This window comes from Ahaetulla prasina, chromosome 1 (assembly GCF_028640845.1).
Source record: "Ahaetulla prasina isolate Xishuangbanna chromosome 1, ASM2864084v1, whole genome shotgun sequence".
NCBI classification, from domain to species: Eukaryota; Metazoa; Chordata; class Lepidosauria; order Squamata; family Colubridae; genus Ahaetulla; species Ahaetulla prasina.
The window spans coordinates 47,768,514-47,787,409 of NC_080539.1; the positions used below are offsets into that span (position 1 = coordinate 47,768,514).

At 41.4% G+C, this 18,896-nt stretch overlaps 1 protein-coding gene across 2 annotated transcripts in view; it reads left to right on the forward strand.

Moving 5' to 3' along the window:
• MERTK (MER proto-oncogene, tyrosine kinase) overlaps window positions 1-18,896 on the forward strand; it is an 81,616-nt gene that overhangs the window by 44,018 nt on the left and 18,702 nt on the right. For both annotated transcript variants that reach the window (XM_058165082.1, XM_058165081.1), the window contains exons 12-15: window positions 1,792-1,887; window positions 9,232-9,312; window positions 10,091-10,183; window positions 11,493-11,611. In XM_058165082.1, the coding sequence (XP_058021065.1) occupies window positions 1,792-1,887; window positions 9,232-9,312; window positions 10,091-10,183; window positions 11,493-11,611 (389 nt within the window). The remainder of the gene's footprint in view (window positions 1-1,791; window positions 1,888-9,231; window positions 9,313-10,090; window positions 10,184-11,492; window positions 11,612-18,896) is intronic.

Genomic DNA, 18,896 nt, shown 5'->3' on the forward strand with positions numbered 1-18,896 from the left:
TCCACACCCCTACCAACATTGGCAGGGCAAGCTATGGTATATAAACAGAGAGCAAACCCCACACTCACTAGCATTGATAATGTTACCTAGTATATGTAACTCTGCCACTTGTATAATTCAGCCATTTGCAGTACACTATATAAACCCTGTCTGGGTTTGTACTTCATACTAAACTATAGTAAGTCATTAAATAAACCACAATTAGATGTATTTATAGGACTATAATTCTATCTCCTACATGACTATGAATGCTTGCTGTTAGCCAAGATATTCTAATATTCAGGAATGTTTTACTTAAGGAAACATTTCAGCCTGTAATTCTAGAACTTGCAGTTTTCAATTTCTATGGTCTGATGTGGAAGTCAGTTAAATTTCTTTCCTGAAGCATTCTGAAGATGATTGCACTCTGTACACAGAGACAGCCATCTTAAATCTACCAGGTATTAGAAGTTCACATCTGAAAATTTTGAGCAGTACTATCTTGGTAGAGATATTCCAGGAGTTAAAGTTACATACTTGAAGGGTGGAGAAGGCTGCTTTTAAACTCTCCCTTTATATATTCCTGTCCCTAACTCATACTGCTTTGCATGCTATATAATTATAGATATCAAAATTCCTTGTCCCAGAAATGGAATGTTCTAAGAAACACTAGAACCGTGAACCTATGGCACGCATGCCACAGATAGCACATGGAGCCATCTCTGCGGGCATGTGAGCTGACGCCCAGGTCAGCTCCAACACACATGCCCGCGTGCCTCCCACCAGCCAGCTGATTTTCGAGTGTCTGCCAGAGACACACATGCATGGGTGGGTGGGTGTGCCCCCCCCCCGTATCCCATTTTTGGTTCCAGGAAGCTTCAGGGAGGCCTGCTAGCACCAAAACGGGGGTCATGCATGGGAGCGGGGGGAGGGAGTGCGGGGGGGCCATACGCACATGCATGGGGCCTGCGGGGGGGCATTGCATTATGGGCATCAGCACATGTGTTGTGAGCTCTGTTGGCACCCGAGGAAAAAAAGATTCGCCATCACTGCACTAGAATATTCAATTTCTTTTCTGGATCCACTTTTTTGGAGATATTCCAACAGTTTTCTAGAAGTAAATATTCTGGGGGAAAAGGCAATTGTTTATGTTGTTCCATTGGTTGTCTTCTCCTGCAAAATCAGTCATAGCTAGAGAGACTGTAATTCTTCATATTGCATGCGGAGAAAACCTCTTATTTGAATGCATTGTCCCAGGAAAATATACTATACATAATGCATTGGAAAAAATCTTTCTTCCTTAATAACCAGCTTTTCTGTAAAAAGAAAAGCTTCCTCTCTCCTAAAGATGAAATATTTAATTCATAGGCAACCTAAAGTAATATAAAGAAAACTTGTCTAGTACTGGAGACATCTGTACCCATATGTTGAATAGCTCTAAATCAGGGGTGTCTAACTCAAAGCCTGTGGGCCACATCCGGCCAGCAGATCTGACCCGCAGGGCCACCCTAGAAACAGCGAAGGATTGGCCTGCAGTGCCTCTGCCAGCAAAAACAGAGCTCGGAACACCATAGGTGCCCCCAACATGAGTGATGTCGAGTTAGCCACGCCCACCTGGCCTCCCAAGGTCAAACACAACCCTGATGCGGCCCTAAATGAAATCAAATTTGACACCCCTGCTTTAAATTAATCATAAAATAGGCGTTTTCTACTGCAGGATTTGATGGTGTCTTCCCGTACAAAGTATGCAATCAGGAAACCCATATAGTAAACATATGTATCTCATATCTCATTTGTACATTACTTTCCCAGTGGGTAGCCTAGGAGTAAGTGAAGAACTTCAGGAAAAACTCCAGGATGTTATGATTGTCCGGAACAATTTGGCCCTAGGAAAAATCTTGGGAGAAGGTGAGTACCATCCATCTATGTAGTTGTCATAACTGTCGAGAAAGACATCTTTCCTCACCCTGCATAAGCTGAGTCAAGCTTATGGTAAAAGCATTTCATTTGCAAACCAGCTCCCTTAGAGAATTACCAATCAAATATATTCCAAAGAACAGCTTATATTAAACAAAATAGGCAGGAGCCTTGTAAATTAAAAAAAATATTTTAATGTATCACTTAGTTTGTTAATTTAGTATAGTGATGGTCCAGAGCAACTTATATATAAAATAATAATAAAACAGATACTTAAAAATTGAAATATTACTAAAAATAGTAAAATGCAGAAAATTTTCTTAACTTCAAACAATATTCACACTTTCCCCAAAACAGTGATTTATGTTCCACAGTAGTCAAGATTCAGAATCTGACTAGACTTTCTGAGATCTTCACTATATGATCAGCTGATGGGTATTTTCAGTTCCACTCAAATATCTCTATAAAAGAAGCAGTGCAGCAGTACATGACCTACAGTTTGAATTTCCTTATTGCCATATGGTGGAGATGCTGTTCTTTAAAAATATTGTAAAACCTCCCTGCCAAATAAGCAACGAGAAAGGAATTAGAGCTGGCCAACGTAACATCTCTTCTATTATCTTTGAAGACAATATTAAACAAATATTGGGCAAGTGATTTCCACCAGGAAAAATGAAATTTATTTTTAAATGATCAAAACAACCCAACTAATTGAGAATTAATTTAAGGTAATAGCTAATACAGTACATACTTTTTGCACAGTTTCAATTGATACTATTTCAATCTCAGGGCAAAGGATGAGTTTGGAACTCATTGTGGAACCAAAAAGATGTTCTTTTAAAAAACTATTTCAAGGGTTTCTAATGCCTACATATAAAATAGCTATAAGGTAGCTGTGGTATTATGCTGGCTTCAAACACTTTTAGCCCACTTTGTTATATAATTACTTCTAACTGCCTGTAGCATGGAAAACAATTCTGAGAAATGTAAAAATCTGAACCTGTTCAGTAACATTCTTTCTCCTGTTGCCATCTTTGTTTATATCTAAGAGGTCTCTTTAAAAATATCATAATTTCCATTTTGATAGTCAAAAATTAGATTATTTTCCATGCTAGAGGGGACAGCTGATCTAAATACTTATCTGCTATATATAATGTTGAGATAACGGCTGCTCCATCTTCATAAAAAAGTAGAGCAACTGCTTTTTACTTTATATGAAAGTGATGTCAAATGAGGGTTATATAACTTTTAAAATGTTGTAAATGTATTCTTTTAAGATTACAGTTCAAGATTTCTTTCAAGTATAGAACTTGGTTAACTCTCACATGATTCTTCGTAACTTATATTGTATAAAGTATTGTACAGTACTAATCTTTTCATTTCTAGGTAATAAATATTTAAATGTCATTAACCCAATCTGATAGTTTGGAGTCCTAATTGAAGACAAACTTCTGACTTCAAGCAGGCTCATCCTTCTATCCATCTTTTTCTTGTGCCATATCTGTCATTGGACGTTGGTGATCATGTTGGCAATCCTATTCATATCCATATCCCTCTCCAAATCCTTTTTCCATAACTTCTGCTGATCTGCAATTTCTCATCCAGGAAGAAACAGCAGTCAGGAATGGGTTAACTCCATCTGTTAACTGCTTGGACTGAGTCTGTGAAATTGTTAAGCCATGCCTCTTCCTGTTGCTTGCCAGCTTTTTAGACTCAGTCAAACTGGACAGACGTTTTTCCTTGAGCTGTTCCTTCCGGACTGTTTTTTCTTTAAAAAATCAGGAGAATTATTTTTATTTTATTTATTTTATATTTACCTTTTACTTTTGATTGACTTCTCAGTTTCATTCCAGCGTGAAGGGCGGGTCAGCCTGAGCCCGCTGAAGGCCACAGGGGCGGCGAGAGGGGTCTCTCGGCTGAGGACTTCTGGGCAGCTCTCATAGGCTTGCCTCAAACAGCTGACCCGCAGGGGACTTGAGGCTTTGGTCCCTCTGCAAATCCAACTCAGTGCCCATGAGCTCTGCTCCGTAGCACTTGCCAAAAGAGGGTGCATGATATCGGCACCACTGGAAGCCTCTCCAATCAGCGCTCACAAGCCTGGCTCCGTAACATGAGCTGGTATTAGGGAGGAAAATTTGAAGGGGAGAGATGGCCATATCAGAGTCTCGTGAGTTTGCAGCGGCCATTTTTGAGCCGGCTTTATGTTGTGGTGGCTGATTGAGAGCCACGTGGAGGCTTGGCGGCCATTGTGAAGCCAATTGGAGGCAGAGCGGCCATTTTGGGAGTCTCATATGGTAGTGGCCATTTTGAAACCGCACCTGGGAGGCTCAGCAGCCATTTTGAGTGCCTTATTAGATATCGGCAGCTCTTCTCCAGCGGCACGCTTCTGTTCTGGGTAAGACCGACCCTGTCGCAGGCTCATAGGCACCCTTTTATAAAGATTCTGCAGGGAGCTCCCAGGGTCTATTTATATTCCCTAGGGCAGGAAACTGCGATTCAAAGGCTCTATTGAGGGGAGTGGTATTGAGGTTGCAGCCCTAGGGTGCTATTTGGCTTCCTTCTATTATCTCACACTGTAAGCCCTGTGAGTAATCAATATTTCTGAAGTCTGGGACTGTCTGCGATTATTTATTGTGTCCTTATTCTCCTTGCAGGAGTTTACACTCTGGCATTATGGCTTCGGGTGTTCCAGATCCAAGTCTGGATCAGGCCTTCCTGATCAGGGTAGTGATCCCAGGAATGGGCCTTCTGGCTCTCAATCCCTTGGCAGCAGCACAAAGCCCACACTCGAGCCAAGCAGCCTTCTTCTTCTCTGCCTGCAAGGCATTCTAAAAGAGGGTCCAAGCAAAAACATGGGGCCTCCGCCGAGACACCTAAACAGGTTCAGAAGGACACGGTTACAAGGGGAAAGAGTTACCAAGACAAAACTCTCCCTAGAGTCCAGGTTGCATCTGAAGAGATGCAGGAGCTGTCAGTTATTCCTGAGGAGGCTCCTCCACCAGCCTAGTCTCCTGATGGGGACTCAGCAAAGGTCCTTCCTTGCCTAGTGGCAATGAAGTGGTCTTTGGAGCTAGGCCTTCTCTAGAACTATTGGTGTTCCCTGGGGAGCAACAGATGGAACGCAGATCTCCTTCCCCTGGAGCTTCTTCCATCCCATTGCTGCAGGTTTGCAGCCTGATCAGCCATGTAGCTCACAGGATCCGGATTATTTGTCCACATTGATTTCCAATGCCATAAGTCAAGGCTACACTAACTGTATCTATAATGCTACATGGAGGGCATTTTGTACCTGGTGCGAAAGAGGAGACCTGGTTCCCACTTCTGTTTCTGTGGCTCAGGTTTTAGAATTTCTGCAAAAGGGTTTAGATGATGGGTTGGCTCCTAATACTCTTCAGCGGCAGGTGGCAGCCCTTTCTTCTATTCTGGCCTGCGGGACCTGGGATTCCCTGTCTAGACACCCAGTTATTTAGCAGTTTCTCAGGGGGGCCACCAATCTTAGACCTCCTGTGGTCCATCAGTTTTCCACGTGGGACTTAAACAAGGTCTTAACTGCCCTTACCTGGGGTCCCTTTGAACCTCTATTAAGAGGTTAGTTTAAAATTTGTTTCCTATAAGGTAGCATTTTTAGTGGCTATTACTTCTGCTTGCTGTATATCTGAGCTGGTGGCTCTGTCAATTAGGGTGGATTTCTGTGTATTCCACTCTGACGGAGTAGTTTTACACCTCGATCCTACATTCCTTCCCAAGATAAACACTTGGTTTCATAGGGCTCAGGAGTTGATCCTGCCCAATTTTTGTCCTGAGCCTTCCTACCACTTGGAACTGATTTGGCATACATTGGACATGTGGAGGACTCTCTACATATATATTAAAAGGACCTCTTCTCTGAGGAGGACAGAGTCCCTTTTTGTTTCTTTTCAGCTTGTCTCCCTTGGCTGCAGAGTTACTTCCACCACATTGGACATTGGATCAGGGCTTGTATCTCTATAGCCTATGAGACCCAAGCCTTACCTGTGCCCAGGCTGATTAACTGTTCATTCAACCCGTAGTACTCTACTTCAGCAGCTTGGGGCACACAGGCCTCTCTGGAAGAGGTCTGTAGGGCTGCTACCTGGTCCTCTCCTTCTCCTTTGTACGTCACTACAACCTTGAGGCTTTGGTCCCTCTGCAAATCCAACTTAGTGCCCATGAGCTCTGCTCCGTAGCACTTGCCAAAAGAGGGTGCATGATATCGGCACCACTGGAAGCCTCTCCAATCAGCGCTCACAAGCCTGGCTCCGTAACATGAGCTGGTATTAGGGAGGAAAATTTGAAGGGGAGAGATGGCCATATCAGAGTCTCGTGAGTTTGCAGCGGCCATTTTTGAGCCGGCTTTATGTTGTGGTGGCTGATTGAGAGCCACGTGGAGGCTTGGCGGCCATTGTGAAGCCAATTGGAGGCAGAGCGGCCATTTTGGGAGTCTCATATGGTAGTGGCCATTTTGAAACCGCACCTGGGAGTTCCTTATTAGATATCGGCAGCTCTTCTCCAGCGGCACGCTTCTGTTCTGGGTAAGACCGACCCTGTCGCAGGCTCATAGGCACCCTTTTATAAAGATTCTGCAGGGAGCTCCCAGGGTCTATTTATATTCCCTAGGGCAGGAAACTGCGATTCAAAGGCTCTATTGAGGGGAGTGGTATTGAGGTTGCAGCCCTAGGGTGCTATTTGGCTTCCTTCTATTAACTCACACTGTAAGCCCTGTGAGTAATCAATATTTCTGAAGTCTGGGACTGTCTGCGATTATTTATTGTGTCCTTATTCTCCTTGCAGGAGTTTACACTCTGGCATTATGGCTTCGGGTGTTCCAGATCCAAGTCTGGATCAGGCTTTCCTGATCAGGGTAGTGATCCCAGGAATGGGCCTTCTGGCTCTCAATCCCTTGGCAGCAGCACAAAGCCCCCACTCGAGCCAAGCAGCCTTCTTCTTCTCTGCCTGCAAGGCATTCTAAAAGAGGGTCCAAGCAAAAACATGGGGCCTCCGCCGAGACACCTAAACAGGTTCAGAAGGACACGGTTACAAGGGGAAAGAGTTACCAAGACAAAACTCTCCCTAGAGTCCAGGTTGCATCTGAAGAGATGCAGGAGCTGTCAGTTATTCCTGAGGAGGCTCCTCCACCAGCCTAGTCTCCTGATGGGGACTCAGCAAAGGTCCTTCCTTGCCTAGTGGCAATGAAGTGGTCTTTGGAGCTAGGCTTTCTCTAGAACTATTGGTGTTCCCTGGGGAGCAACAGATGGAACGCAGATCTCCTTCCCCTGGAGCTTCTTCCATCCCATTGCTGCAGGATTGCAGCCTGATCAGCCATGTAGCTCACAGGATCCGGATTATTTGTCCACATTGATTTCCAATGCCATAAGTCAAGGCTACACTAACTGTATCTATAATGCTACATGGAGGGCATTTTGTACCTGGTGCGAAAGAGGAGACCTGGTTCCCACTTCTGTTTCTGTGGCTCAGGTTTTAGAATTTCTGCAAAAGGGTTTAGATGATGGGTTGGCTCCTAATACTCTTCAGCGGCAGGTGGCAGCCCTTTCTTCTATTCTGGCCTGCGGGACCTGGGATTCCCTGTCTAGACACCCAGTTATTTAGCAGTTTCTCAGGGGGGGCCACCAATCTTAGACCTCCTGTGGTCCATCAGTTTTCCACGTGGGACTTAAACAAGGTCTTAACTGCCCTTACCTGGGGTCCCTTTGAACCTCTATTAAGAGGTTAGTTTAAAATTTGTTTCCTATAAGGTAGCATTTTTAGTGGCTATTACTTCTGCTTGCTGTATATCTGAGCTGGTGGCTCTGTCAATTAGGGTGGATTTCTGTGTATTCCACTCTGACGGAGTAGTTTTACACCTCGATCCTACATTCCTTCCCAAGATAAACACTTGGTTTCATAGGGCTCAGGAGTTGATCCTGCCCAATTTTTGTCCTGAGCCTTCCTACCACTTGGAACTGATTTGGCATACATTGGACATGTGGAGGACTCTCTACATATATATTAAAAGGACCTCTTCTCTGAGGAGGACAGAGTCCCTTTTTGTTTCTTTTCAGCTTGTCTCCCTTGGCTGCAGAGTTACTTCCACCACATTGGGACATTGGATCAGGGCTTGTATCTCTATAGCCTATGAGACCCAAGCCTTACCTGTGCCCAGGCTGATTAACTGTTCATTCAACCCGTAGTACTCTACTTCAGCAGCTTGGGGCACACAGGCCTCTCTGGAAGAGGTCTGTAGGGCTGCTACCTGGTCCTCTCCTTCTCCTTTGTACGTCACTACAACCTTGATTCTTATGCCTCGGCTGAGGCAGCTTTTGGCAGACGGGTTCTACAGGGGGTCGATTCAGATCAAGGACCACAGGCCCAGAGTTCTCCCTCCCAATAGGACAAGGCTTTGGTATGTCCCATTCCTGACTGCTGTTTCTTCCGTATTACCTGATACACCCTTTCTCAGCTTAGAAGAAACAGCAGTCAGCACCGCCCAGATTCTTCATCCGGCCCTGGAATTTGGGAGGGTAGGGCTTTGTTTTTTTGTTGTTACAGCTCAACACCATCAGTCTGCCACCTTCGTCAAAAATCTGGCAAGCAGTAGGAAGAGGCGTGGCTTAACAATTTTGCAGTCCAAGCAGTTAACAGATGGAGTTAACCCATTCCTGACTGCTGTTTCTTCTGAAATGAGAAAGGGCATATCAGGTAATAATCAACGCTCAAACTAGTAATATTGTCGATAATACAAGTGAAGATATCTGTCACACTGGATTGACCCTTTAACAGTTTCCAATGCATGCCCAGATTTGCAGTTTAAGTTAAATACTTTTCTAGTCACTAAATTCTCAAAATGTCATAATTGTAGCCCTTTCCACTGGCCTATTCTATGAACCTCTTTTTTTGTCTTCATCCAAGAGAAATTTCTGTTGTTATGTTCCAACCACTTTTTTTGTACAAATGCTGTCCCTGACACATTTTAATTTTATCCCTAATTGGGCTGTAAAGCGAGAAATAATCCAAAGAGAGTGAGGAGGCAGAGGGAATAGTCTAAGAGTGAGTTTGTAGAAGATCATTAATGGCCATGGTAGAGATTAAGATCATTTATGTCCTTTTCGCCATGTTCCAATGCAGATTTTACCTTTGTTTTTCCTGTGAATGTATGCAAACTCGGGATTAGATAGTTTGATAACATAAGGTAAGTATGCTTCATGAAGCAGCTGAACCTATCCCCATTGTTGATCTGAAGAATCCTCTTAGACTTGCTAACTAAACTTTGAAATGGGATTTTATGTACGGAGACAAACATGGTATTATTTCTCCATAAAGGTGAATTTGGATCAGTCATGGAAGGGAGTCTCAGTAATCCTGATGGAACCACTCAGAAAGTTGCTGTGAAAACAATGAAATGTAAGTATTATCTGGTCTCTACAGATCTGAAGTTATTTGTGTTTAAGAAATATTCAGGAGCATTTAAAAACATAGATAATCAAACAATGTTGTAGAACACCTCCAGAAAGAGAAAATCCTTTCCAGTTAAGAATCCAGAAAATCTATGAAGAGACAGAAGGTTGTCTATTAATCAGTTATCTATTGCTAAAAGATATATATTATTTTTTATTTTATCAAGTACAGTATATGAGAATAATTTAAAACATAATCACATATCTGCTAGCAGTGCTTATTAAAAAGCTAATCTGTTTTGAGGATTTTTTTTCTCTGAGACTACCTAAGGAAAACAATCAGATTATAAAATAAACTCAGATTCCATCTTGCATTCAATTTTGTAATCTGTTAGTTTCTAAAATAGAAGTTTACGTTTGAGAATATAGGTCTTATCACAATCTAATTGTGAAAGTTGTGGTGTTTGTGCATAATTTCAGTAAAAACTAAAAACTTGCCTTGAAACATTCAAAGATCCTGCTTCCAGATGTGCAATTGAAGCAACAACTTTCATTTAATTATGCTGCATTCCTTTGTTCTGACCTTTGAGTAAAATCATGGGGAACAATGCCAGTCTTAATTTCCACCACAATAACCTACTCATACAGCTGATCACAAGGGATAATGTTCTGTTAACAAATGCTTTAGGACAAGCTATAGTTTCCTCTGTGTATGCAAAAAATGTGCTGTATTTAAAATACTAACTTCTTACTAAACCTTTTTATTTACTCTTATTATATTTCAGTGGACAGCTTTTCCCAACGTGAGATTGAAGAGTTCCTCAGAGAAGCAGCTTGTATGAAAGACTTTGATCACCCAAATGTCATCAAACTTCTTGGTGAGTCAACTAGAAAACAGTACTTTTGGGTTAAAAATATTTTATTCACAGCCCAATGGAAAGTCATTATAACTGCCTAAATCCACGCTAAGTACTCTTTCTACATATCTATTACATACAGAAAAAAATGTAAGCACAAGATAACTAGAAGCATGCATCAGGAGATAATTGTACATTTTAGAAACCTCCAGATGATGTTTATATTAACAATTCATTGCTAAAATTATTATTCAAACTATCACTGAAAATATCCTTATCCACACTTAGACAATTGTAGATTAGTAATGCATCTAATATGAAGTTTCAACAAAATGTTGTACCATGAAGATTGCTAAGTTAATAAAATTATAGTCCAATTTATTTGGAACACACTAAATTGGAGAAAATTAACCTACTGAATTTGTCACCACAGTGCTCTTATGGCCTAAAAAATTAGATAGAATTAAAGAAGATCAACCATCTGTCTGAGATGGTGTAGGATTTCCTGCCTGGGCAAGGGATTGGACTAGAAGGCCTCCAAGGTCCCTTCCAACTCTGTTGTTGTTATTATTATTATTATTAATTGTTGTAACTCTGATAATTAAACAAAACTACCTCGGTCAAAAACAATATATCATTAAATATTATTTGCTAAGTAATATTAGAGGGGGCATCTATTGTTGGACATCTAAATCATAAACCTTATCTTCTACAAGAAATAAAAAAAATAATCAGGTGAGTCTTTAATTTGTTTTTGTATGGCTCCTCACAACTGGAACATTACTGTGTGCATTTTGTTGTCTTTATTGTGAGATTTTCCTGAACCAATTCTGTTTATACTTTCTAGCCTGCTTTAATGAAAGAAACAAATGAATTTGAAACTGGATTATCTTATAAAAGACAATTTTAAATGGTTGCTCCTTTTATATTTTGTAAATATTCTTATTTTATTTGACGTTATTATAAGTCAGAGATCTGTACGGCTTCATTGTGATGATGTTCAGAAAGTTGTTGAAAACTTGGCTGTTCTTCTAGGCCTTGGAGCAAAGGTTGAGCTCTTGGTCAGATGCTTTTTTATTATTTAGTGTTTGTCTTCTGGATGCTTATATTCTATTTCTTTTTATTGTTCATTGCTTTTTAAAAGTTTAACTCGCCCAGAGTCATTTGGAATCAGGTGGCTCCTAAATTGCAATTAAAAAAATGAGAGGTGTGCAATTTTAAAAAGTAAACCTTTTTAAAGCTTTACAAGTAAAGATAAAAATAGATAATAGACATAAAAAAACTGAATTCATTTTCTTAATTTTTTATTTGTTTTCTTTATTCTTTCCAGGTGTATGCATAGAACCCAGTTCTCAACAGATTCCAAAGCCCATGGTGATTCTTCCATTTATGAAATATGGAGATTTGCATAGCTTTCTTCTTCGATTAAGGCTTGGAGTGGGCTCCCAGGTAAGCAACTGGAATTGATTGTGAAACTTCCTTAACACATGATTTCACATAACGGTCTTTTGATCATCAGTCATAAAATGCCTGTTTATTAAACAAACCTCACCAGCTCCTTTTACATTCTCTCTAGCCTCCTACGATGTTTTCTATCATGTCAGCTTGCTTTTGATATTTTTTGCTGGGCATTAAATATACTTTCAAACAAACTAATGGGTTGTACATTCATATCCTTCAATGTGAAGCTTAGAGTCATCTTTGGAATTAAGGATGTTACTGAGAGTTTTGTTTTACCTTTTTATAAAAATTTAAAAGAATATTTAAAGTCAAATCAAATGGGATAGAAAGCCTGACAGGCAGCAAAGGATGCTAATATGTTACAAAGCACTTTGGCATTTAAGTGTACCAAATTGGTGACCCAAGACTTAATTGGGAGATGAAGATTCTAAATTTATTGACTGTCAACCAATCTAGTTCTCTGTTAGATTAGGCCTGGTTTAAGCACAAACTGCCTCATCTGTCTTATATAGAAAGAGATGAGCAGCCATCACCCACATATTGTGACAAATCAGTCTACATCTCTTCAGCCCACAGCTAGCTGGGACTTTGTAATTGACTGGTAGCAGTTTTACAGTTTTATAAAGATAGGCCTATATATACAACATAATGCAGAGGCCTAAATGAGACATAACCAGAGTATGATTAATTATGGCCAGACTGTCTCCATCCAGATGAAATTGTAGCTTTGCAATAGTGGCAAATATCTGTAACTTGGGTGATGAGAGTGAAGGTTCATTCTCCAAACTTGTGGACTGGTTTCCCAATGTTTCATTTCCAGACTAGGAAACAATTTCAGTGGAGTTTAGGGGATGTCAGCAACAGTGTTCCTCCATTTATAAGGACTTCTTGTAGTCAGTAGGTCTTGTGATGGTGGTGGGTCCCATTAGGTCGGGGTCTTGTGGAGGGTCTTATGATGCCCCCATTGGAGACTGAATCTGTGGAGGAGGATGAGCCAGAGCTGGAGCCGACAGAGATTGAGGGGGCAGCTTTGTTAAGCTTTGGAGGAATGTGGGGGAGGAGCAGGCTGAGGCAGCCCAGGACCCGTCAGGATTGGGACAGCTTGTTATCAGAGAGGAATGGGCAGGATGACCAAGAGAGGGCAAGCAGTAGACATGAGGAACAAAGAGCTCAGTCCATGAGCAATGACTGCCTCCTCCTGATCCCTCAGCACGGAGAATAGAGAGAAGGCAGGTGTCAGGCCTGGAAACAAGCCGGCCGAACCCCCAAGGAACTAATTTGGGAATTCTGGAAGCTGGCTGGGAAGGTGAGGGACTGGCCGGAACGCTTACTGGTCCACCACTTCAAGGAAGCCCTAGAGAGATGTGGCCAGCGTTATGACGAGACGGACACGAACTCCGGGAACTCCGGGGGAGCACCGAAAATCCCATCGTTATGGGAGTCCGTAACGGATCATAGCTGTCCTGCAGGGACAGCGAAGAAAGAAGGAACCGTCGGAGTGAACAGGGAAGTTGCAAATTCCCTGCAGCACCAGCCTTTTTGCCTTCAAAGGACCGCAGCCACTACAAGCTGCCAAAGTCAGGACGGCCATATAATATCGTGCAGGAGATTGAAGCGGTGAATTGGACAAAATATTGAAGCCAGGTGAGTTTAACACAAACTCACAGTGAGGCATTTTAAAATTGATATCTGCAACAAGCTTTCAAAACTTTGGAATAGCAGCTAAAATGACAAGGACTTAATGCAATTGAATAAAAGAAACGAAACAGTACCCAAAGATCTGACAAAAAGTGAAGTCTAGAGCCTTCAAACAAAAAGAGAAAAACAGAACTTTTAATTAAAGGTAGAATTTGGACAGTTTGGAAGTTTTTAACAATTAATTAAAGGTTGTAAACAAGGGAAAAAGGGAAAAAAACTGAGGATTTAAAATTGGACTTTGATGGAATATCTCTGATTTCTTCTACCCTCTATGGATTTGAACTAAGCAAATTATTAAATTGAAGTTATGGATTTTAAATGGGACAAATTGGAAAAAGGAAAAAAAAAGTTGAAACAAAAGAAGGCACGGCTCTAAGTAAAGGAAACAAAATGGATACTTTTGTTAATTGTTGATTGGATTTGTGGACTACAAAGTGACACCTAAAGGAGGAAGAGGAATTACAAGTACTTGGTCATTATGACTGTGCAGTCTTATGACTGTGATAAGAATGGTGAGAATTTTAAGGGAGGTCTCTATCAACAAGCTTTCTGACTTTCACAAGAACAAGAGCTACAACTTCAAAGAATGAAATAGAGAACAACTGAAAACAAGAGAAACACACAAAGGATTTTTAAGCAAGAAATACAAAAAACAACTATAAGACTGGACGGAAAATAATGATTTAGCAAAAACTAGAGCTGTTTTTTAGCAGTGACAGTGAATAAAGAATTTAAGATGTTAAAACACAAACTTAAAGGATTATACAGACACTATCAAAGACATATAAAGATGGGGGGAAGAGGAGAAAAGGAGAACTAATAGAAATACAGGATAAGCTAAGAAAGCATGGAATTTTAAGTGAATAAAAACCGAATCAAAATAGTTTAAGAAAAAAACTTCTAAGAGACAAGAATACATAAGTATAAGCTTGAAAACTTTTGAAATAAGAGAAATGTTTGCTCCTTTTTACTTTTGCTTTTACAAGATTAAGCATAACAATTTAAAAATCTTTATTGATAAAGAAATGATTGATATTGAAGTTATGGAAATGGGCAGAATTTATTGAAATATAAGATATATTGCTTTAAAGCAAGGAATTTTAAAGAAAAACATAAAAACTTTTGAAATAAGAGAAATATTTGCTCCTTTTTACTTTTGCTTTTACAAGATTAAGCATAACAATTTAAAAATCTTTATTGATAAAGAAATGATTGATATTGAAGTTATGGAAATGGGCAGAATTTATTGAAATATAAGATATATTGCTTTAAAGCAAGGAATTTTAAAGAAAAACAAGGGAATTAATATAGAGTAAGATTGAAATATTAAAGAGATGAGAATTAAATATATAAGAGATCTTTTGGATATTAAGATGAGAATTAAATACACAAGAGAGCACTTGAAATAATGAATATTAATTAGTATTACTTTGTCTTTTTTCTTTGTTTCTCTTTTTCTTTTGATAAAATTAAGAGTAATATTTTTTTTAAAAAAATGTTTATGGAAATGTAATGGAACTATGGATGTTGATGATATAAGGATTGAAAAAAAAGAAATTTGTAAATGGGAATATAGGGTTTTAATACAGATGGTTGAGATAAAGGGGGGCAAAAAAGTGGGGGATTAGGCTTGATTAAAGGGTTAAATTTAGGACAGAGGGTTAGATTGAATTTTACATTAGAGATATGCAAATAGTGAAATTAAAAAGGGGGAAGGGAAATATATCTGATAAAGTATGAAAGAGGGTGGTGGAAAATTGAATTGGGTTTGACTATGTACCTGACTGATACTTTGTTCAAAAAGTATACTGTATGTGGTTTGTTTTGAAAAAAATAAAAAAACTTTTTTAAAAAAAAAAAGAGGAAGCCCTAGACCCACGGAAAGCTTGTGGTATCAGAGGGACACCAGAACGCATACAGGCTTGGTACAACAACGCCATAGCCTTAGTTCTGGAAATCAACCCCCACAGAAAACCCTCCACCGAGAAGCCGACAAGAAGGCCTCTGGGTCGCCACACCCCAGCGAGGCCTCCAGCAGCTACACCCCCATACCGTCCAGTGTCATCAAATGCTACCAATGCGGCCAGCACAGTTACCAAGCTTCCGAATGTTTGGCTCCAATGTTGGTCCAGCAAGAAAGGCCTCGAACTGTGCTCCGTGCGAGGAGGACCCCCACCAAAGGTTCCTGAGAAAGGGAAAATCACCAAAAGGCTGTCAAGGATCCACTCCTTCCCACAGAAGTTGAGGGAACTCCAGCCGAAGAAAACCGACCAACCCTAGTCGAAAGGAGCAGGATGACCCGATGGTAAGTGAAGCCATCCACCCCTTCATTGTCAAAACCTGAATAGTAGTACCTGACAAAGGAGCCCAAGGGGAAGTAGAAGCAGTCATAGACACTGGCTGTACCAGATGCCTAATCATCCTCCCCATAGTCAAACAGCTAGGGATACATATGAGGCCCCTAGCATGACTCATCCACTTTGAGCAGGTCGATGGGACACTAATTGGTGGAACCCCTGCCGCACTAGTCACAGAACTGGTCAAACTAGAGATTTGTTATGATTCCGGCTCTCGAGCCTGTCCTCACGGAGGAAGATGACTCTGAAAGTGAAGGGGAGGAGCTGACAAGGCCTCCCTCTCCAGGACCCTCCTTTCTGGCAACGCCTCAGGTTCCAGCTGAAGGCCAGGAGGAGGGCATGTCAGAGTACCCACTTATAGGGAGTGATAAAGATCAATCTTGGATTAATCACAAGCAGCGTCGGAGGGAGTGGCGTGCGCAGCAAAGGAAGAGGCATGGAAGGGCCAGAGAGGGCTGAGGGCTGAGTCACTGAGCCATGCCCCACAGGGGATAAAAGTGGGTGGGGTTGCTCTGCAGGCTCTGTGACGGACAAAAACTGCATATCGTAAGCTTCGGATGGGATATTTTTTGGCGTTAAGGCTTGGATTTTGTGAATGACTTCAGACTACTCTTTGAACTCTTGGTTGCCCCAGCAACGGACTACAGATACGCTGACTCCTGTTTCTAGAGGTGATAAGAAACTTGGCAGGCATTCAGAAAGTAGCTGTCAGAACTTTTCTCTGCTAAAGGGATTCAGGTCAGCTTGTAAAAATAAATTACTGGTAGACGTCGTTTGCTCGTGTGTCGTCCTGTGTGAGGTGGTGGGGGGACAGAACAAGATTGGTTGTCACCAATAGCTCATTCGATTCGTCACAGCCCCAAAAATGGCTGAATCAATCATTCTGGGGCTTGCCTGGCTAGACAAATGGGGACCAACCATCACTTGGGAAGACGGCTATAGAAAACTAAATATAGGCATCAGACTGCTGCCTCCCGTAAAGCCTGACTCAGGCCAAGTCTCAGTAATCCATGCCAATATGAGCAAGCTGCAGACCGCAGCCCCTGCAACCGAGGGACCACCTTGTTGTCCTCAAGTACCAAAGGACTACCGAGACCTATTGGGCGTCTTTATAAAGAGGATTGCAACTTCCTTTCCCCCAACTGATTGTTCAATCGAATTCGAGCCAGGAGCTAAACTACCCAAACTCCCAAAGAAATGAAGGAACTAAAAAAATACGTTGATGCCAACTTAGTGCGAGGTTTCATCCAGCCTGCCAAATCCAGGGTAGCCATCCCAGTACTGTTTAAAGAAAAAAAAGATGGGATGAGGCTCTGTGTGGATTTTTGTGGAATTAATGCCACGTGCATGGAAAACACCTACCCCCTCCCATTCATGAAGGACCTGCTAAGCCACCTAGCCAAGGAGAGGGTGTTTATTAAACTGGACTTGAGGGAAGCCTATTACCATATCAGAATCAAAGAGGGAGATGAATGGAAAACATTCCAATTCAAAGTCATGCCGTTTGGTCTGCAAGGGCCCCCCCACAATCTTCATGCAATTAATCAATGAAGTGCTACAAGGGGATCCTAGTTTACCTAGATGACATTCTCATATTCAGTGATACCCTCAAGGAGCACATAAAGCTGTTGCGCCAAGTACTGAAAAAACTCCTAGTCACTAAGCTCTACGCAAAAAGCTGTCAAAATGTGAATTCCACCAGACCTCCCTTGACTATCTAGGCTACCACATATCCAGTGGAAGGATGGAAATGGACCCAGAAAAAGTAAAAGCGGTGCTAGACTGGCAACCCGCATGCATCCGCAAATCTGTAAAGTTTCCTGGTGTTTGCAAACTTTTACCAACAATTTATACCAGCATTCGCAGAAGTTGCCTTGCCCCTAACAGAACTGTTAAAAATGGGTCCAACCCCTGCGAAGCTATGACCAAACTAATCGCTTGATCAATGGACTGTCAAAGAGCATTCAAGAAATTAAAGAACCTATTCTTGATTTTAAATTCTAAATTTTAAATTTTAATTGTGGGTTTTAAATTCTGTAATTTTTATGGGGAGTAATGTTATTTTAAATTTTCTGGCAAATTTGAATCAGTTTTTTAAGGGTTGTTTTAATTATGGTGTATGTTTTTGTTTGCATTTTATTTGCCTGTTCACTGCCCTGAGTCCTTCGGGAGAAGGGCAGTATACAAATTAAAACATCATTATCATCATCATCATCATCATCATCATCATCATCATTATTATTATTATTATTATTATTCACCAAGGAACCGATCCTCCAGCATCTGGACCCAGAATGGCAATTTATAATCCAAGCAGATGGCAGCAACATGGCCGTAGCACCAGTGTTCATGCAAAAAGACCCACAGGGACCCACATACCCTGCGCCTATGTGTCTAAAAAACTGACACCGAAAGAAGGTGGGCCATCTGAGAGAAAAAAGCCTATGCAGTCTGCTGGGACCTTCTTTCCTGGAGACACTTTCTAGAGAGGGGTAAGATATCCTTCGAGGTCTGGACTGATCACAAAAACCTCGAAGCCTTTAAGACCCCTAGGATATTGTCTCCTAAACAAGTCCGCTGGGCGCAATACTTCAGGCAATTCAAATTCGAACTGAAATACATCCCGGCAGGAAAAAAAATCTACTGGCAGATGCTCTATCAAGGAAATCTCAATTCAATAGCCACAGGGAGGAAGTCGTCCATGCCATCGTTCCCCCCTCACAGTCAGCCGCACAAGTCACCACCAGGAACCAAGGCAAAAGACAACCCGAACCTAGCCAGGACAAATTAATGGCAGCACTAACGGCAGCGCTCTCAGCTGACCAATGGTTCATAGAAAACAGGGACATCTTAACCAAAAGGGATGGACTGGCTTTGAAAGGTCCAAAACTGTATGTCCTCACCATTTTGAGGTTGGAGGTGTTGTAACATGGCCACGACTGCAGGTTGGCTGGCCATTTCAGGTTCTTAAAAACCCTACATTTGGCCAGGAGGCAATTTTGGTGGCCAGAAATGAAAGGCGATGTGGAAGACTACGTAAAGAGCTGTGCCATATGTGCAGCCATGAAAATGATGTCAGGGAAACCCCCTGGACTCCTCCAGCAAGTGGCAAGCCCCAGCAGACCTTGGGAAGAGATTGCGATGGATTTTATAGTGGAACTTCCAGAGAGTGGGGGAAATATGGTTATTTGGACAGTAATTGATTTGCTTTCAAAACA